The sequence below is a fragment of the Diadema antillarum genome, unplaced genomic scaffold (genome assembly GCF_040938485.1).
Source record: "Diadema antillarum isolate AM-2024a unplaced genomic scaffold, OU_Dant_1.0 seq00001221_RagTag, whole genome shotgun sequence".
Taxonomy (NCBI): domain Eukaryota; kingdom Metazoa; phylum Echinodermata; class Echinoidea; order Diadematoida; family Diadematidae; genus Diadema; species Diadema antillarum.
Genome location: NW_027272011.1, coordinates 757,406 through 779,685, shown reverse-complemented (window position 1 = coordinate 779,685; position 22,280 = coordinate 757,406). Strand labels below are relative to the sequence as shown.

At 38.6% G+C, this 22,280-nt stretch overlaps 1 protein-coding gene across 1 annotated transcript; it reads left to right on the top strand.

Annotated features, from left to right (window-relative positions):
- Positions 1 to 535: 535 nt before the first annotated feature.
- Positions 536 to 19,960, top strand: LOC139744941 (aspartate aminotransferase, mitochondrial-like). The gene is made up of 11 exons (XM_071655355.1): positions 536 to 716; positions 7,502 to 7,655; positions 8,129 to 8,257; positions 8,983 to 9,116; positions 9,870 to 9,957; positions 11,633 to 11,701; positions 12,462 to 12,497; positions 13,655 to 13,805; positions 15,159 to 15,324; positions 16,610 to 16,760; positions 17,977 to 19,960. The coding sequence occupies exons 1-11, from the start codon at positions 619 to 621 to the stop codon at positions 18,097 to 18,099; spliced, it is 1,299 nt and encodes a 432-aa protein (XP_071511456.1). The 5' UTR covers positions 536 to 618; the 3' UTR covers positions 18,100 to 19,960.
- The last annotated feature ends 2,320 nt before the right edge of the window (positions 19,961 to 22,280 follow it).

The window sequence follows — 22,280 nt, the reverse complement described above, 5'->3', positions numbered from 1 at the left end:
GAATGCGTGATTCTAACGTTTCCTAGCCTACTATGAAAGCGATTACAATACAAGTTGGAAAAAACAGAGAGTTTCAATAGATTTTTAGTAGCAAAGTAAGTTATATTTATTTTTTATATATAAATTTATGTATTTTTTATATATTTGTTTGCGAAGAAAATTATAATTTTGAAACGTATGACCTAAATTCTAAAAGACTGACCAGCACGTAGCCTAATACAGTCGTGTTCCAGCTGCCCATGTGCGTGGCGCGGACTGTATTGCCGTGCACAGCGCCAGCGTTCGATGCGTACGCATCGCGGCTCTACTGATTGACAGTACGTACCGTGATCCGCCGCGCCGCACCGCTCGTCGCTAGCTCGGCGGAGACTATAATGTAGAGACGAGACGGCCACGGCTATTCTTACTAGTATACGACGCGAACGGCAGGATCTTGCTCGCCTGCTGCCTGCGCCTACGTGCTGGACGGAAGATCGCTCATCGTCATCCACCGGTTGTGTTTATCTTGCCTTTTATTGCTAGCTGATTTGTTCACATATAGGCAGTACTTACTGCTAGTAATCCTCTGTTACACTCGTATTATTGGGTACCGGTAACACCGTTACTCTCAATCGCAAAATGGCCCTGAGAGCAGCGTTGAATTCTGCTGTACGCCAGTCTCGTGCATCTACTACAAACGCCAGATGCATTGGAACAACTGCTTCTAAGCAGTCGAGGTAAGCGCAAACCAAAGTCCAGTGATTGCCAGTACAGACTTTCTTCAGGGTCTGCTAAGATACATGTAACGTTGAATAGACAACAGTTGATAATTCTTCTTCTTCTAATAATGATGTTACTGTCCAGCTCCAGTCCAACACACCTAATAAGTAACGTTAGGCCTTACAGGACCAACCTGACAGAGGGTGCGCTGATGTTGATGATCAGTTCGGGAAACCCACTCACAAGGGGGGCCCCTCCTTATAAGTAACCCGTCCCCCTTATAAGTAACCCCGTCCCCCTTATAAGTAACCCCCGGGGCACCCCTTATAAGGAGTCTCCACGCTTTTTTGCAATGCAACGCGAAAATGAAAGGACTGCGGCAATTCGCTTGATTATGTCCATAAAGCTTCACAAGTTTCCTAGTTACTCACGAAATTTGAGCAAAATCGGTTTGAGGCATCATATCTAAAATCATGGATTTAAATGCGATGTCAAACGACCCATGCGAATGCTGAAATGCGAGCGATTACTGGCGTGAGTGTCGCCAGGCGCGGCGGCGCGGCAATGCTTGAGTGCAGACGTGGCGACTGAGTGTACGTACTCAGTCGCCACGTCTGCACTCAAGCATTGCCGCGCCTGGCGACACTCACGCCAGTAATCGCTCGCATTTCAGCATTCGCATGGGTCGTTTGACATCGCATTTAAATCCATGATTTTAGATATGATGCCTCAAACCGATTTTGCTCAAATTTCGTGAGTAACTAGGAAACTTGTGAAGCTTTATGGACATAATCAAGCGAATTGCCGCAGTCCTTTCATTTTCGCGTTACATTGCAAAAAAGCGTGGAGACTCCTTATAAGGGGTGCCCCGGGGGTTACTTATAAGGGGGACGGGGTTACTTATAAGGGGGACGGGTTACTTATAAGGAGGGGCCCCCCTTGTGAGTGGGTTTCCCGAACTGATGATAGCACGGAGAGAGAAACTTAAAAACTATTCAAAAAGTATTCCGTACTTCCTAACTTCAATCAAGTATCAAGTATCAAGTTAGTCGTTAGGCCTATTAAGATTTAGATAATAATGTTGTTCGATCAGTTCTAACGATAACGTGTTAGATGTTTAGTTCCGTTGCTTTGCTCTTTGATGTAGTGGAAGGTTGCTGCTTCGAAGGAGTCCTTGTTCAGTTTGTGATGCCGTTGACCGAAAGATCGGTCTGTATCTGTCCGTCGGGGAATGTTCCATGGAGACTGCGTCTGGCTTCACGGATCCCCTCCGTATACAGACCGAAGTCAATGATTGTGGCTCCTGTGTGGAGCAGTCGCGCTCAGATCAAACATTACGAGACCAATTTTCAGACAGCTTTTTTACATTCAAACAAGTTTGACATGACATTACAGATTATGCAGCAATATTTGGGATAAATTTCTCACATTGTGCAATCGAAATACTCACATAAACTCGGTTATAATGCAGAAATTGTATCGATATCGCAACATCGCTGTTCGCAAGCAGTAAGTCGCCATTTTGAATCTGTAAGCCAATCACATGCGAGGTACGTGTTTTAGTAAAACAAACACGTAGAAACTACCTCGCATGTGATTGGCTAATAGATTCATAGTGTAGCAGGGGTCGCACTTAACTTTTTTTTTAACTAGCCAGGCGGACTACTTAGAATCAATTTTGACACTGAAGCAATATTTTGGCTAGCCAGACGGACTAGTTACTTCACAATTTTATGATTTTTAGCTAGTCCGACATGATTTTGGGTGGCCAATGGCCAGCGGACCATCGCCAATTTCGAACCCTGTGTAGACTATGTTTCTGCAGTTTGAACGTGACGACGCGACAGGCTGTGTTTTACGTTGAAAATTCTACTAAAATGTTGGATTATTCATTAATCTGGTGAGTGTAGTCTATTCTTGGATAGTTGATATAACTATACAAGCTTAAATTTGCCGACCTAGGGCCGTGAATTAGACGCAATCGAGAAGGGTGAGGTACCTCACCCAATTTTCCATAGAGACAGTGGTTAAGAATATCCACACAGCAATGGGTACTGGAACCTTCCGTCTGTCTACGGAGGACAGCGTTAATGGCAAAGTATAAAAGAGTCCTTCGGACAGACGGATCTTTCTGTCTAGTGATGCCGGTGACTGTCGGTGGTAGTGCGTTCCATACTAGACTTTAGGACCCTAACAAGTCCAATAATACAGTTCTTGGAATGAATGAGTACTTTCCACAGTTGTAATCCAGATTGCATGAACTGACCATCCCGTGGTTTTGGATGCATCACATGGCATGGATCTCCTCAGGCACAGGATTGAATCCTTTGAATGGCCCTCTACAACAAGTCTTCAACTTACATAAGTTTACTGGGCCTCATCGTACCTCAGCGACTTGTTTGTGGTGATTTAAAGGTGCATAGTCCCGGTAGTGTAGAGGGCGCTGTTGATGATACTACTGATCACCGTTAGCATTGATACGAAGATTACCAAAGTTGAGCTGTCATCAAGAGTAATGTGCGTACAGTAGGTGTTGCTAAGTAACGTTGCCTTCATTGTCTTCTCTGCGCATCGCGCAGTCTGTAGTAATGCCAGGGTGCGTGCATGTGTGCTTGTTATTATGACATCACAAAAGAAGTTTGCTAAAGCTGTCATCCCCCTCAGCCATATCATGAGCCGAACTGTGATCCGACCACTGACTGTCAGTGAATCGGACTTCTTCGGACTCGGGGAAGTGGGCCACAGCGTAAGCGCTAAGGAGGAGTCGATAGCGTAGGTCTCTATAGGAAACTTGTGCCGTGCGCCCGTGTACGCATTTGACTAAAACAGCGGGACCATGCACCTTTAACTATACACAACCCACTCGCTATATAATAGCGACAGGGCTGTACCGGAATGGCCCACAACACAAAGAGAGCTCAGCGATCGCTTTACGATCACTTTGATGTTTTGATACTTGACATTTTTTGTCACCTCAAACTCATTAAATGTAATCAATGACACTATATAGCTATATTATCGATATTGACATGTACATTTCACAACTTACTGAAAATGAAGATTATATACAGCATGTGCGAACTGTACATCTGATAATCAGGAGTTCACGCGATTGGGAATGCACTTTTAAAGGGATTACAAGTATAGTTTTGGTTGAGACCTAATTTCAGGTTTCTAACATGTTGTGGTGAGATAATGAGAAACCTCTTATGAAATATGAAACAGCAAGTAATTCTATGAGGAATTCAACGTTTATTTGATGAAATTTGGTTTTGAAATGGCTGAGATATATCCAAAAAGGACGATTCTAATAAAGTGTGGGACCCACACTTTATTACGATCGCTTTGTTATACTTTGTTTGTGGATGTTTCAGTCATTCCAAACCCGATTTTCTTCAAATAAACTTTGAATTCCTCTTAAAATGGTATGTTCTGTACTGTAACATAAATGTTTTCTTGGTATCTCGCAAAAAGTTAAAAGTCCAATTCTCATCTCCACCGATACTGTACCATCCCTTTAAAGGTCACGCTGTCGACCGTGCTGCTACCAAAGAGCGCACGCATGCAGTAGATCGCTGCACTTCCAGCCACGCACGCACACGCATGATTTGCATTTGCGTAGTTGTCAACGCGCCATTTAGAATTCTGCAACCATGATCCCCAACGGTCGGGGATTGCACCAGAAAGTGCCATTTTTTTTTTGTTCAATGGACTTATTGTGAGGGCTCTATGGACTTATATGTACCTTCTGTAATATAAGCATGCACATTACGTGAGTGACATACTAATGTCTATAAGTAATAAGTTTTGTAGTTGCGTTGTGGTTCCCAACTTTGATGGCGAGGCCCTGTCTGTCTGACGCTGTGTAGCACAGCGTCTGGTCAGGCTAGTGGTGATTGGGATATACCGGTGGCGGTGGGACCTTCACCTAACTTGTAAAAGGTGACCTCCAGAGAACCCTTCGGACCAGATGCAGGGCTTTTCGAACTGGGATGGATAGGTGACCCGAAAGCTCTTCACAGAATGTGGTGATGCGTCCTACCCTGTGTCGGTGTTGCAGAAGTTCCCAGCCAAGCTCATGCCTCATATTTAGATATAAGTGTTACTGCGCCTAGAACAGTCCCCTTTTAACACATCACGCCGCTCTTTTGCACAACTTCCAAACTGTTGAAGTCTGAGTTTGGGGGTTCCAGACTGTTGAACAGTAATCAAGTATTGTATGGTCTTACAAGGGTCTGATGTGTATACAATCGTATAAGTTTCGCCTTAAAAATCGTATGGTTCTGTTGGCTTTAGCACATGTTCTATCGACTTGCATATTCCAAGACAAATCTGATGATATGTTCACCCCTAAATATTTGTGACACCTTGTTGTCACATGGGTTAAACCAGAGTCGGATATAATCACACATGCCACTTACTGATCTAGTATCTCAACCAATCTGTAGTGTTTATTCGAACACAACAACCCTCAGGACTTCACAACTTCAAAATATCGTTAACGTATATCTCATCAACTGAGTTGCACATTCGTGTACACGAATTTTGATACTCAAATCCATACACAAGTACCTTATGGGATATCTCAGGTTCCTGATATGAATCTGCCGTGATATCTTTACATCAATAACCACTCCGTCGCCCTTACTACTGTTACAACTGTTGCAGTACGTTGTTACACCACTTCTGCAACTCACCTTTCACTTAGGGCGAGTATGGGACCTCGTTAACTAACATGGGCTAGTATACTCATGTTGTACACGATTCGATAACACTTGTAACACTTCCTCAAAAAAGAAGGGGGGTAGAAATTATAATTGTAACTATACACACGGCCGGTAATCGTTACTCCATTAACATCTATATACCACCCCCACTTATATGGTCCTAGTGGTACACATGAAGCGACTAAATATCCTCCTACTGATATATCATTAAGTGTTTAACTTCTAAGTTATCTATGTTATCGAACAACAAAAATATATATATATTCGCTCAACCTTCTCCAAATGCTACGAAAAGAGCATCACAATGGAGCATCAAATGCTCGAGCTCACTATACACGGTTCCTCAAACAAACTTCCAGGTACATCACTCACAATTCGCCATAGGAAGGCGTGCACGTGAAAGGGACATAAACTCAACAAGCTCTTGCTGAGCTAATAATCATTCGGGCTTCTTATCCCTTTATCTTGTCAGTCATGCACGCACACACAAAAAAAGAACACCTCACGGTCGCACCATATATGATGAAAAAAAATATATTGTTGACGTGTATCATAGGCACTAATGAACATCTCACTCCTCTCCAAATTGCAACGTGATGAGCCAACTCAAATATAATCGAGCGTATAACATCGCCAGTTAACTTGTTTGGCCACTGTTCCTAGTACCGTACATGAAATATCCAGTGTTCAATTGTCAGTGTACATCACCAATGTTGCTGGACGCGAAAAAGCATACAGAAGTGTCGACAGGCGGATTGAAGAGCGTAATTTTGCCAACGTTCAGCACATCCATTGAACTGGTTTTCCACTGGCCGGTATCGTAGTTGACAGCAACCTTCACCGCATCTGGAATGGCATTGCCGACTTTGGGGCGAAGTCCCGAAACCCAGTTGCCATCTAAATTATCAAAGCAGTGTTACGAAACCTTACATACTACGGGCATCTGACTTTTTTGTACATAAATCTTGATGCTTAAATACTCAATTTCGTATAATAGCACGATGTAACATGTACTCTAAACAGTACACATCAATGTATCAGTCTTATTCATACCTAACTTCAATAATATCATGTTGTTATAACACTGTTTTCACCATGACGTTAGTGATATTCAATATCACACGGCATACATGACAAATAATGCGTTTCATGTCACATCATTATTGTTCCTGTATATAAAAAACAAAGAAATACACAAATAACCGAGAGTACTTACTGCTGATTGTATGGATAGTATTCTTCTCCGTGGAGAGGAAAAAGAACCCTGGCTTCAAGTGGTCCAGACTGGCTTAAAAGGATTAATAACTGGCGAGGTTCTGCTACGACTCCTCCTTCGACCACATCCCTGCTCAGTCTGTCACACACTTAAAATATTCTTACCCTATCATGTACAAAACTACACAATGTACTACATAGAAACCCTGGACGGCTCGCCCGCGGAATCTGGCACCTGTGGAAATTCCACCCTTTTGTCGCATCGCTTTTGTCTCATCGCATTCCCCACACAGCTTTCTGCAGTGGGATATAAAAAAACACACTCGTCATTTTGTTACAACACAAATCGCGCTTCATCACATTTCAACGCACTTATACTACACCAGCAATGGCAACTGTTCCTACTCTATTCACTGGTATATATTCTAATAAAATAGAAACAAAAAACCAAATACATTTCTCCTGTGACACTTGTCTCTGCCAGTGTGCTGTCATTTGATGAATACTGAATAATTTAAATCATTGTCATAGCTGTATAGCTGCATGTATACCTTGTTAAATACAGGGCTGCCAACCAAACCAACCAAACCCAGTTGATCAAAGATAAAGTGGCAGTGGTGGGGGAGGCTGAGGGGTTAGGAATGGTGTGGAAGGGGAGTGTCTTGATTCTTGATTCAATCAGTTGAAGCTAAGGTATTGATGATGATGTAATATATAGGCTTACAATTTTTCATGTCATTGCTCAAAACAAATCACTCTTCACAAGCCTCCAGTCTAGAATTTCTAACAGTTAGACTTAATTCTTGAATTTTCTTATGTATTGTTTTTGGTGTATTGTATGCTTGCCTTCAACTTTTTAGCTGGTGGGATGGAGTTGAGATGGGACCCCCAGACCCCATTCTTGGAGTTACAGAAGCCTTCAAGAGGGACACTAATCCCAGCAAGATCAATCTTGGTGTGGGAGCATACCGTGATGATGAGGGGAAACCATTTGTCCTCAGCTCTGTTCGCAAGGTTAGTTCTTTACCAGTGAGCAAGATAAACTTGATGCTACATGTAAATGGCTCTTTGGCTTCTCTGTGTGGTAGTTGGCCTCAATTCCTTTGGTTCAAATGTGCAAGGAGAATGGCTCAATTATGTGATAGGTCTCAAACTATGATTATTTAAAAACAACAACAAGAAAGTGTAGCTTCCAAGTTTAGAGTCTTGATAATTTTGTTGGTTTTTAGAAACTCAACAAGTTACGGAGCACAGTACTCTTTCTTGTTATTTCTGTATTGAGCCATGTTGTCATTGTAAGTCAGTTGTACAAATGTATGCCAGTAGATGTGATACAGAAATCTTTTTTTTTTTACTGTCTTTTAAAGGCAGAAGTCTGATGTGACCATGAAAAGTACATGAATAATCATATTGTGCAGTCCAACCTCAAGAGCTAAGACAAATGACAGATCATGATGATTTATTTTTCTACTTGTTGATGATCCCAGGCAGAGGAAATCCTTCAGGGTCAGAAGCTTGACAAGGAATACCTCGGTATCACAGGCCTGCCAGACTTTGCCAAAGGGGCCGCCAAGTTAGCCCTTGGAGAAGACAGTGTTGTGATCTCAGAAGGAAGGGTAGGTATTTGCATAGATGTGTTTGGAGTTACAGAGAAAGAGAAGTCACTCATGTTCCTTACTATTTGTGGTTTGTCAATTGTGCCCTTTTGTTTCCTTGCTGCAAGCCAATATTTGGTATGTCTGTTTCTTTTCTGGGTTTTTTTTCAATGTCATTTTCTTGTTATTTGAAGTGGGAGTACCTTAAAAAACTGTTTATTGCATCAGTAACTCCAGAACAAAGAAAAGAGTTAGGTATTTGATAATAAAGGTGAAATTCAGGTGAGTAGTTGTTAATGAATAGGAATGTTTTTGATCTTTCTCATAAGTTACCCATAGTGGGTTTTTTCTTTTCCATATACTGTAAAAGTGGATATTTTACGCGTGACTAATTTTTCGCGCTTGGCCAGGTACGAAATCAAGACATCAGCTACTGGAACATATGACATGCAGAAATATTCGTGTGCTTTTATTTTCGCGCTAGCTTCTGGTTGCGCGAAATCCGCGAAAATTTCCACTTTTACAGTATATAAATAAAATCAATCAAGGATATCTCGCAATGTTTATATGTAAAGTTCAACAAGGTACCTGAGTGAATTAGAAATGGAATATGCTCATTCGTAGAAGATCAACTAGAAATAGTGATGTCCCTATCACATTTCTGTGATTGCTATTCTGTAGCAAGGAGATATGCTCTGCTTTGAACTTGTGGAAACACCCCATTGCTTTGCTGTGTGTGTGTCTAGAATATTACAACACAAACCATCTCGGGGACTGGATCACTGCGTGTTGGGGGCTCCTTCCTGAACAAGTTCTTCCCTAACAACAAAGTTGTCTACCTGCCATCTCCGTCATGGGGAAACCATACTCCTATCTTCAAGTAAGTCCACTCTCAAGAGAACCCTTCGTTGGGCTCGATGCCAAATATTATCAAGCGAGGTTTGCGTTGTTGTCTGTGGTGTCATATGGATATAATACTTGAGGGTTAGAAAAGTGGCAACCCAACAAGATGTGAACTTGTTGCCTGCTTCTTTGTCTGGCAGTGACATAGTCACCATGGTAGACAAGTTCTTGCATGCAGTCTCGAATTTTGGAAAGAATCTTTGATCTGAAACTTAGACTTATAAGTTTTCAGCCTGAGAATTATGAATAGCTATTGTATTAGACTTTCTTTATCACAAATATTACGAGATATTTTGGGGTTTTTGAAGTCTTCATAACATCTTTGTAGTACAATCCATCATCAGAAACGTGATGTGCTTCCTTCAACCACCAATCCTGAGAATTGTAGAGTACAAACAAAAATATCAATCTATGCGACTGCTGTATGCATTGTGCTGTTTCTGACAGAACCATTACTGCAGTTTGTGACCTGTCATTTGTAAGCATACTCTCCAATGTTAGGACTTTATCAGTAACATTTCAAGACATCATACCACAAATTTTAAGTCCCTTGTTTGCTAAAATCCTGTCCATTTGGATTACACATATTACTAGACTAATATATATTATTTAAATCAGTTGATAATTCTGTATGATGGCAAGTGCCATTTTTTATTTTTGTGTGCATTTGTGTAACTTTGTGATGTTTGCTCTAACCTTATTTCATGATGAACATCTTGATTTGAATCAGGCACTCTGGTCTTGATGTGGCAAGCTATCGTTACTATGACAAGGCAACCTGTGGCTTTGATGCAGCTGGTGCCATGGAGGACATCTCGGTAGGTCTTTTCCAATTCATATATTCATTAATGTAAAAATGGTGATATGATAATGCTGGAGTAATGATAGTTGCCGGACCCTTTAGAGAAAAAAAGGCAAACACTGGAGAGAGAGCCGACACACAGTTTATTACGAGGTGTAGCATACCACTGTTAACCCTAACTTACCTGGGCCGTGTTTCATAAAGCTGTTCATAAAGTTACGAACAACTTACGAGCGACTGGTGATCAGTTCTCGTGCTGAATTATGGAAATTCTGATAAGTATAGCACATCAAAACTGATCACCAGTCGCTCGTAAGTTGTTCGTAACTTTACGAACAGCTTTATGAAACACCCCCCTGGGCTATTTAGCGAGCTTGAATTCCGGGGGTGGCATTATGGCCCCCCCTTCAGATCTCGGCCGTTGATCGCGCGATTGCTGCAAAATTTTGCATGAATATAAAGCCGGATGTAATCAACAAGACTGTTCACTTAAATTTTCAAAAAATTTGCATTTTCTATATTAAATCAATTAATTATGCAAATATATGCAAAAACTTCATTTTCGTCTGTAATTGGCTTTTATAAAAGCTTATGGAACGCTGATTTTTGGTGTAAATATTCCTAGTGACATTCCAAACATTTGTGCGTAAAGAAAGATTTGGTATCAAAATGAATTTCAAAATCAAAATTAATGTTTTTTATTGTTTTATCAATTTTTTATGTATTTCCTTGCTTTTTCGAACTTTTGTTTTTGTTGTTTTTTTCAGCAGAATTTCTCATACACATTTTTTGAAGCATAATTATACTAAAATCATGTTTTTGAGCAATTTTGGGGTTGACGAAAATTTTTTGAAGGGGCGTGGCTTCGGAACGGTATGCCCGGGCGTGACAAATTTGGTCTCAAAAGTTGCGCGAGACTTGAAAGTAAAAAGTCAGCGAGCGGTGCGGTCAAAAAATTTTGCGCGCCGGAATGGTCGCGGAATTTGTCGAGGGGGGGCCATTATGCCCTCCCAGGTAAGTTAGGGTTAATGCTGCACTGTAATGCTAATGGTGAGGATAATTATGCCAGTGGGCTGCCAACAATAGCAACAAAGATAGATTTATTACAAAATTTCTGAGATATCTACTACATTTCTGAGTCTGCTGGCATATTTCTGTTACTAATTAATTGGTCTGACATCATTAAAGGCAAGATTCCCTGACAAGTTCTAATTTTTGTGAGTCCGAGGAAGTACAGACTTTACATAACTAACATTCTGTAAAAACAACTTCCAGTTCGGAAAGGGATAGTCTCGGATGTATTGAGTACAGGACTCTGAAGAAATGTTATGTTAATGAAGATGGCTCACACATGAGGATATGTCCTTGTGCAGTTCAAGAACAAATCATAGTAAGTGTAATCATTTCAGATAGATTACATCCAATATTGTTTGTTTGTTTGTTTTTTGTCAGATACCCCCAGACTGAAGTTTAAATGCAAATGAAATGTATGAACATGTTATGAGTAAGTGCTCTTGTCATTTCTGTAGGTCAAAATGTATCATTTATAAAACTCCACTGTATTCGTGATGATAATAATTAAAAGGAGGAATTATCAATGTATGATAGTAGAGGTTTACCCAACAGCATTCACATGTTGGTGTTATGTTTTTGTTTTGTTTTTTTGTGTGACTCTTTCATGATCCTCCCAGAAAATACCAGAGAGGTCCATCATCATCTTCCATGCATGTGCCCACAACCCAACTGGTGTGGACCCCAAGGTTTGTGCATTGTTTATCTTGAATCATCTTGAATTATCTTGGGTCACAATGAAATCATATCTGAGTAAATGAAACTTTGATATTAAATGTGAATGCAAAAACTGTCCTTTTCAAAAATGTTGAATAACATGGACAACAATTTCATAATTTATGAAAAAACAATTTTGTACACACTATAGAATAACAAGTTTAGCTATCCATGTGGTATCTAATGATGTATTTTTTAATGTCATGCACCTGAACCAGATAGAACGGACTGCCATAGATGACTATCATTATTATCATTATTGTTATCATTATTATTATTATTGTTATTGTTATTGTTATTGTTATTATTATTATTATTGTTATTATTATTATTATTATTATTATTATTATTATTATTATTATTATTATCATCATCATCATCTTCTTCTTCATTATCATCATCATCATTATTATTATTATTATTATTATTATTATTATAGTTGATATATAAAAGTATCATCAAAGATTTCAACTTCTGCAGTACTTGAAGAATAGATGAAGACAAGAGCAGTATATTTGTAGTGCAAAGGGTTGTTACACACCATAATGTAATTTCAATAACTGAATAATTTTGTTGCACACCAACTATAAGATAGGCTGATATTTCACACACTAGTATGTGCATGCATTACACAACTGGATATCAAACATGGTGCTGTGATCACCCTCTACTTTCAAATTATAACACAGACAAACATGCATTTAATTTGTATTTCTTTGATTTTGTCAACAGCAAGAACATTGGAAAGAGATGTCACAACTTGTGAAGGTGAGTCTACATATCAAAATGTTTCTGTATTCATATACTTTGAAGTGTAGCAATTAAATTACAAATTATGTGTGAATTCCATGTGAATGAGAAATCTACATGTTCAACAAACAAATAGAAAGTATGTATTAGTCCTGTTGTTTTGTTTTGTTTTTCTTGCAAATGCAGTATATTTGTTATACTGCATGTGAAAAATTCAAGAATGGAACAGTAATGATGAGAATAGGTAGATGACATTCCCACAATTATGTGATACAAACACCTGATAGATATGTGACAAACTACCATGCATTTATCAGTTGCTTGCGACACATGGTACATGCTTGAAGATCAGATATTTGAAGTTATCTTAATCTACCTGGTAATCACAGAGTAACAAGTAAGATTTCATCCAAATTACATTAAGGCTGAAAGTTTACGTGATGATTGGAAATGATAAACTGAATTACAAGGTTATCAGATAATTGAATAACTTAATGCAAAGCCTTAGATAAGTTTGATTCAGGCCGTGGCCATTTTTGTCATGCTACCATATCTTTATGCCTTGGCCCAAACTTCACTAGGAATGTCCAATGGTAATATCAGGTAAGAAGATTTAAATGAATAAACAAGCAGTTGCCTTAAATACTAAGGAAGAAAGGTCAAAGTGAAAAGCCACCAAAATTAAGTTGATTTGCTGTCTCCTGGTCATAATTCTATGAAGCAAGTCCAGTGAGAATGTTATTGATGTGAGTCATAGAAGTAAATCAGAAGTATTTCCTTTGTGCACATAGGTCACTCCTTGGTCAGTGGTCAATATCAGTGAATTGAGCCAAATGTAAATGAGTGTCCATATACATAGTGATTGTGTTAGAAGCGGAGACATCCCAGTCGACTGCACAAAAGATAAATTGATCAAGCTAGGATATCACTTCATCAGAAATCAATAAGTCATACGAGGTATTTTTGGCAAATGCGTGAACCTGCCTTTTGCTCCTACATGTAATGATGACAATTATTCTAAGGTTAGCCTCAGACCCTCACTTGATCAAATCTGTCGTCAAAGGAACACTGAGTCATGAAGAGAATGTGAGTGAGATCCATTTTTGACGATAGTTTGCTTGTCAGTGTGCCTCCTTTTCCTGATGATCTGATCCTTTGCTTCCTGTGTGTTCCAGGATAGGAATCTCCTGCCGTTCTTCGACATGGCCTACCAAGGATTTGCCTCCGGGAGTCTGGAGAAGGATGCCTGGGCTGTACGCTACTTTGTGGATCAGGGTCATACCTTCCTCCTCTCACAGTCATTTGCCAAGAACATGGGACTCTATGGTTAGTGATGAAACATTCAACACACAGCTTGCCTTTATGTCAGAGGTCTGATGTAGTGACAGTAAAACCTGGGGCCTGTTTTATGAAGAGTTGTAATTGATTATATAGTTGATTTCTATGGTAAGTCTGTGGCAGCCTGTGTGTAAGGAAATTTATATATCTTTTGATAAAACAGGGCCCAGAAGCATTCGCGGCATGAAACTTGGAGCAGTAAATTGGAGCTGACTGCCTTTATTGCAGCATAAAACTTTCGTGAATCGCCAAGTCCATGGACATGTCATCACAGATGGTTTTTCCTAGCTCCTTGCATTATCTAAGACCTGGATCTTAAGTGACAAGTCTTATTTCATTCTAATTTAAATTCTTTGTAGCATTCTTAGCAAATGTACTTGAAAAAAAATTCGGTATCAAAATCAATTTCTTATTCATTTTATTGTTTTATGAATTTCTTATGTATTTCTTTGTTTTTTCGACCTTTTGTTTTTGTTGTTTTTTTCAGCAAAATTTGTGGCAGACCCTTTTTGAAGCATAATACCACTAAAACAAATTGATTTTAGCCATTGATAGTAAAAATAAGCATATTTATATGAACCATGTGATAAAACTCAATTTGCATTGACTTTGTACACAAAATCACATTTTTGAGCCATTTTCGGTCTCACGTGCATGTACAAAAAGTTATGTAACTTCAGAACCGTACCCCCGGGCGTCACAAATTTGGTGTCAAAATGTGCGGGAAACTCAAAAGAAAAAAGTCATAGAGCATCGCGGCGAGAGCATTGCGTGTTGCTGAATAATCGCGCGAAATGTAGAGGGGGGGGGGGCCTTTTAGGCCCCCCCCCCAGTCTTTTTAGGGTTAATGATATTTTAGATCAGTTTGTAATTTCTGTTACCTGATGTCATTGTGTTGTCATATATATCTTCTTACTTTCAGCATGCTGAAAGATTAGAATTGTAATTCTCTATAGGGAACTATCATTTTAGGGAACCCATTTAAAATGCCAGGGATATTCCAGACTGCAAAATAGGAGATACCAGTATTGAAACTATTGTCCAAAATGCATTACTATTGATTACTATGTGATTTTAAAAGTAGATCATTTGATACCACCAATGAGCTAGAAGGTGAAATTAGACTACTTTGATGTAATCCTGTGAAGCCACCCCTTTAAATCCATGTGTTAACATTTTATCTCTACTCATTAGCCATCAATATAACCCAAGCATTTACAAAGTCTTCTTCCTTACTTTTTCTTGTTACTTAGGTGTCACATCAATAATTATGCTGGAGAAGGTAATCTACAAACAGCATTTATTTACCTATTTATCTATTTCTGTTGTCCAATTTCAAAGGTGAAAGGGTCGGAGCTTTCACAGTAGTGTGTTCAACGCCAGAAGAAGCCAAGCGTGTTGAGTCTCAGATCAAGATTTTGATCAGACCGATGTACTCAAACCCACCCGTCAATGGCGCTCGCATTGCTTCCACAATCCTCAACACACCAGACCTTTACAGCTTGTGGTGAGTTTGTGTACTTAGTATATGGAGTTTCACAGCTCAAACAATATTTTGTGATATCCGTTCTGTAAGTGTTTTCCCTACAGGGTTTCCAGTCTAAAATCTCATTTTAGAATAATATTTACCTGAGAGAAATCTGACTTTAAATATATCATTGAGCATAATATCTATTGAAATTTGAGTTTGTTCAACTAATTTTCAGCTGGTTGGCTACCTGTTATGTACTTTTTTCCCCATTTTTTTTCTCTTAAATCTCTGTAAAATAAGCATAGGCAAGTCAGTAAGTAACATGTGCTTGCAGCACATACCAAGCAAATCTTGATTGATCTTTAGATGACAAGCTTTACCTAGCAAAATGAACTGAGCAGAAACCTTGTACTATATTGTATGCAAGTGATATGTAAAGAGCGCCCTCTATGTCATTCACCAATAGATGTAAAGTCAGGGTTTGTAGCAATTACTGTAGCTATTTATCTGTAAATTCATCACTTTGAGAAGTCCTTTTTCAAATGTATGAAGTAGTTTACAATGTGACTAATCACTTTTCTGGCACAGTGCCGTCATTTGATTAACCCTGAAACAATATGCTGTTCGTTATCTACCAGTTGAAATTGAAATTGATCCTTAAATAGGATGATATGAAGCATATTAAAAAATATATACTTTTCTGTGTGTGATGATAGATTGTTGACATTTATGATCCAACCATTAAGGTGTCAGTCAATGTATGGTGTACCTCCCCATGGAAGATCATTAAAGGGATGGTACAGTATTGGTGGAGATGAGAATTAGGCTTTTAACTTTTTGCGAGATACCAAGAAAACACTTATGATATATTACAGAGCATACCATTTTAAGAGGAATTCAAAGTTTATTTGATGAAAATCTGGTTTGGAATGACTGAAACATCCAAAAACAAAGTAAAACAAAGCGATCGTAATAACGTGTGGGTCCCACACTTTATTAGAATCGCTCTTTTTTGGATATCTCAGCCATTTCAAAACCAATCTTTATCAAATAAACATTGAATTCCTCATAGAATTACATGCTCTTTTATATTTTATAAGAGGTTTCTCATTATCTCACCAAAAAATGTTACAAACCTGAAATTAGGTCTCAACCAAAACTGTACGATCCCTTTAATATAATGTCTTTCTCTTTATTCTCAACTAATCTGACTGACTTGATACGAACTGATATACGTACTATTTACCATCTGCCTTTTAGTTGGTTATTGTTTACATATTTTTCTTTACTTGTTTGTTGGTTTGCATCTTGATTGGTGCAGGCTGGATGAGCTGCGACTGATGTCTGGTCGTATCATCTCCATGCGTGAGCAGCTGGTGGCCAATCTCAAGAGTGAGGGCTCCACCCACAACTGGCAACACATCACCGACCAGATTGGAATGTTCTGCTTCACTGGACTCAAACCAGAACAGGTAAGGGTGCATGTGGATGGTGAATGGTTCTTTTTTGTGAACAGTTTGCAGTACAGTCAACCTTGCATAAGTCGAATAATCGTCTAAGTCGAAGGTCCTTTCATGTCCTCTTTTCTTTATATTCTATCGAGTTTAATCCCTTAAAAGTTTAATTTTCTCGAAGTCAAAGAAATTTCTTCAGTCCAAACAGATTCAACTTACGCAACGTTGACTGTATGTACAGGTAGTGAGTGCAACTATGTGAAGACAGCTGTTGCAAAGTGATATTGCATTGAAAAAATTGAAAAAATTAATTATTGCTTCCTCATGAGGAAACATGTCATAGACATTGTGAGAAGCAATGGAAGATTTTGTTAAGAAAGTAAGGACACATGTGAAGCATTACTTGCATCCAAACTAACATGAACTATGAGTCATAATGAGTTACTGTGAGAAATACTGATACTTAGGGCATTGAGAAGAGACATTAAAAAAAAGAGAAACTTTTTCGACTTATATCAGAATGGTAAGAGTTAATTCCTGTTTGTGGACTGGTAAAGAGTAGCCTCAAAAAAGAAAAAATTTACAATATGTAAAACTAGGAATGTTCACATGCATTTTAATTTTGCGAATTTCATGAGAGCCAGGATTCGCGAAATTAAAATGCACATGAAAGTTCTTGTCTACACTTTATTCAGCGAATGTTAGAGGCAATTCACGAAAATTTCATGCTGCGAAAAAGACTGTTGGCTTCAATTCGCGAAAATTTCATGCCGCGAAAATATCGTGTTTTACAGTATATCTCTGTGGACCATTTGCCGCCTAAACCAACATGTGTAGAAATGTGTTAGCCAGTGAGTCACATGACATTGAAGTCACGTGACAAAGATGGCTATCCCGAGGTGCACATAGGGCACCATAGAAGCTGATGTACTGACATTGATATAATTGGAACTTAATCAGCTGGTTTGTCTATTTTGCTTGCATTGAATTATCTTTTGCTGTTATCACTTTGTTCTCAAGGTGGCTTTTCTCACTGGGCTAGATTATCTTCCATAACTGTTAGCACGATCCTGCACCACCAATTGTCAAAAGATAGTATGGATTTTCTTAATTTACATATTTGTAGTATATATACATGTATTTCTTCTCTTCTGTTTTGTATGAGTTTATCACAAGCTAAAGACTCACTCCTGAATTAAATGCTGTCATAAATCTATGTGTACTGTCCACCCAGGTTGAACGGATGACCAAGGAATTCTCTGTCTACCTGACAAAAGATGGCCGTATCTCTGTCGCAGGAGTGTCATCAAAGAACAACGCTTATCTGGCCCACGCTATGCATGAGGTCACCAAGTGAAAGCGTAAAGAAGAAACAAAGTCCACGTGCATGCTGCCAACAAACAAATAAATCAGTAACTTTATCACAGTAGACATACCGTTGAGTACCATGATCATGAGTAAATAATTGAGACCAGCTTGTCCTGAGTTGTTGAGGACAAGCCATCTCTCTCATTGAAGAGAGTATCTATCTCAATATGGGTCTGTTATGAATGAATTTTATTTTTTGTAATGATGATCCTTGTATTATTTGAAGTCAGTTTGCCTAATCCCAATACCCCCTGATAGCTTTGCCATAAACAAAAAAACAAAAACAAAACAATTGTGTATTGCAAGTTGTAAATATTGGTGAATGGTAGGGCCCAGAGTTTACAATCCCAATTATGAGAATGAACTTGGAGGTAACATGCAAATTAAATTGCTAATTTTGTCTTTTTTTATATATATATGCTTTGCAAGCTCCATTATAAAGAGTCTTTGCAAGTTTTTTTTTTTTCTAGAAATCTTGACCCAGCACATGTGACGAGAAGGTCGTTGAATAAGAGATTTGTGTTTTTCCTATCTTTGTGATAAAAATGCTGTATGACCATGACAGCAAAAGCAACAACGAACAAACAAACAAAACAGAAGAGGAAATTGATCCAGGAAGCGTCGCACTTGTTAACTTCTAGTGTTCTGAATACTTGTAAATCAAGCTCTTAAATTCTCATGACTGTACTCTAAACTGATATTTAATGTCACAATGGTTGAATGTTGTGGGAGTACTAGCTTTGCCTTTGGACCCAACAGATTTTGAATGTAGGTTTGGAGCAAGTGTAAGACAGTTCAAATTGAGAGAGAATTTTGAGGTTCCAGATCTGGTTATTGGCCATGTAATGCATCATTGCACAGTGTTCAAACAGAACTGAAAGCCTCACTTGTGTCAAACCCAATCATGAACATGTTTATTTCATATCACTCTGTTTTCATATATTGTGATTGATTCTTTATTTGAATGGGCATGTGGCCATGTATAGAGAATGAACCTCATGTGAATATTCTGTGATTATAAAGTGTTGCATGGATATTGTTAGATTATCCCTCCTGACACAAAGATAGTTTGGTTATTCTCTGTTTTATTAGGCATTATGTGAATGAAAGCAAGTCATGGCATCATAATCTATCAGAACTTTAATGTGATGGGTTACATGTTTAGGGCACATATGCCATCTCCTATTTTGAAAATATGGAAGTGGATCAGAGTTTTTGGTGGACGTGAGACTGAGTGTGGTGCAGTATATAGAGAGCTTTGAACAAATTGAGAGATTTTTATCGGATTCAATTTTATGCTTTATTTCTTGAGTGCTCGAGTTCATTGTGAAGATGAGTTGAGCTGTCCTGCACAATGCAAGTGCTGAAGACATTAGTTTGTTTGGTTTTTGTGTTGCATCCATCCATCAGTTTTCATACATAAAGCACTGCTGCATTTTTAAAGCTAATTTATGATGCTACAGCTACAAGAAAGTATGACTGGTTCAATTTCTTCACCTTCAAGGGCAGTGTAGCACAGATAGATAAGATAGCAACTTTTTGATAAAAAAAGGGTATTGCTACATGCTAGTCCTGTACTATCCTTTAGCATTGCTGACCAGAGATGTGCAGTGTATTGTAGACAGGCTTAGTCTCACCACATTACCTTTGATTGCTTGACATGTGTTTGAATTTAATTCACCTTTTTAAGACACTATACATGTACTGATATCATGGCGTAAATTATTTGTGGCACAGTTACATGCTTCAAGGAATTAATCATTTTATTAAAGGTGACAAATGGAGGTCACACGTAGAATGCTGTCTGTGAAATAATTTGATTATTGGAATAAACATAGCTCTTTACAGAAACAAACAAAGAAATTGTTTCTCATTTTAATTGTTTATTACATTTTTTTTTTTTTAGTCTGTTGCTTTTTGTGACGAAACTACAAGCTACTGTAAGTATGTTGGGCTAATATGTTGAGGGAAGGATACCCAATATATTGTGTGCTCATCAAAGTGTTTTAGTTTTGAATTCAGATCTCCTGTGTGTCTATGCAAAGTTTGTGTATGCATGTGTTTGTGTGTATGTGCATCTGTGTGTATGTTGATGTGTGTTCGAGTACCAGGATATCATCTGTTGTATGTCTGTGTAGTGTATTTTATTTTACGAGGTATTGACACCAACAAGTGAACAGAATATGCCTAACATTGTCAACGTCAGTGTAATGATAGCAATAACTGATCAACTTCCTGTATTCAATTCAGTTCAATTCAATTCAATTTATTTCACATCTCTTAAAAATACATAAACCTAGACATATAATGTGTATATATACAGAACGTAACATGGAAAATATACACAAAACAATATTTCAAAGCACAAGAATACACAATATTCATGGTGAAATGACAGTTGCTCCTGCGATAATTGCTCCGGTCTTATTTTCTCCAAGGACTTGGAGTTACGGTTAGGGTTTATAGGGTTGTGATAGAGTTTTAGGCTTTGTTTGATGCGAGGATTTAATAGGATTAGGGTTACGCAGTAAAAAATACTGTCGGACCAGTAGCTTTTTCAGGGATGGACCAGTAAAATATAGAAATTCTGGGTACCTACTAGTCCGACAGACGGGTCGGACCAGTAGAAAAAAAAATGGGATAGTGTGCAGCCCTGGGTTAGGGTTATGTTTGTGGGTAGAATTTATGTTTGGCCTACATTTTGCAGATATTTCTTGGGAGCAGTATTACCGCAGGAGCAGAGGTCATGGAACCGTATTTACAAGCTTTATACACACTGTTAGATTACAATATTCTCTGAATAGAATTCGGCATCAGTTTGCTTTAAGGATCATGTGACCTCGAGTTACCATGGAGATTTTTTAGGACACTTCAAAGGAATTTGAATTTCAGGAAGTTAGAAAGCACTGATATTTAGATATCATTGAAGACTATAATTTCCCGGTGGTAGGGGGATGGCCGTAAAGATGTATTTTCACGTCTAGAGCTTTTGTGTATCTTCCTTTATTCCAAGGTTGATCAAATCCATCAACCAAACGGAGCGGATGCCCATCTTCGTAAGTTGCAAACATGGCACTCCTGTGACAAAAGTTTACCTCTAGTACAATGAAGATCAACAAACACCATCTACGTTTGAAGGCCGATATGTGCAAACACAGTGAGTGTCCCTTACTATCGGTATGCAAAGTGCCTGCAGCCTGACAACCTGTGTGGTAAACCTGAAAAGAAAAATACAGCAAAAGGAAACAAAACAGACGCAAAGAAGAACAGAAACAAACTCAGACCAGGGAGGTGGAAGAAAGACCCTCCCTGCTCAGACACACTAAAACAAGCCAATAACGGTAACCATCAAACACCAGTCTATCACAAAAAGTCCCTCGCACCAATGTAAAATGCGTTCCAAGATCACCCATAGTCATGGGGAAACTGTTTAGGGCCTATGCATTAATAGATATCTTTTGTAAGAATTGTCTTTGTAGGCCTTATTATAGGCGATTAGTTACATTGGGTGGTGTTTTATTTCGCGGTTTAGTATTCGATTTTGCTCAGATTGATACCTGCTTATAGACGATTTTAGTTTCAAGAACATGAAAACTCTCTCGAAAGATAACCGACGGAAATTTCCGCGACAATCCAATGTGTATCTGAGAACTTCGGGTGCGTGTGTGTGTGTGTGTTGTATGTACCCCCACGTATGTGCGTACGTGTATGCGTGCGTGCTCGAGCGAATTTGAATGATCACCGAGATTTACATTAAAAAAACTATTTCATTCAATTCAATTTCGTCAGCTATTTTATTTCATGAATTTCTCACATGAACGTGTAAAAAGCGTGTTCAAATATTGCACCCGATTCGCATTCAAATTCGCATCAGCACCGCCGTAATGAAAGTTGAAATTGAGGAATTCAAATTCACAAAAAGGCAAGCATTTACACCATTTGGGCAGTGTTTTTCGTTAGTGCTTATTTTCTTTGTAGTAGCTCATCAGTTTGAACCAATAACGCAAACTTAATGTACTTTGAAATGGGACCTTTGACTTAAACTGAAATTTCTCATTCCTCCGACAAACCGTCATCCGAAGCAACAACTTTCATGCGCATTCATGCACTGCTTAATTATATACTGTACATTTCCTTTATGCACGACTATGGAAGCTGCTCGAGGATCAG

Bases quoted from the DNA above. Each gene is read 5' to 3' on its own strand.
- LOC139744941 (XM_071655355.1), top strand. From the start codon at position 619: ATGGCCCTGAGAGCAGCGTTGAATTCTGCTGTACGCCAGTCTCGTGCA. The intron at 7,656-8,128 runs GTTAGTTCTTTA...TGATGATCCCAG, and splicing joins TCCTCAGCTCTGTTCGCAAG to GCAGAGGAAATCCTTCAGGG. The intron at 11,702-12,461 runs GTTTGTGCATTG...TTTTGTCAACAG, and splicing joins CAACTGGTGTGGACCCCAAG to CAAGAACATTGGAAAGAGAT.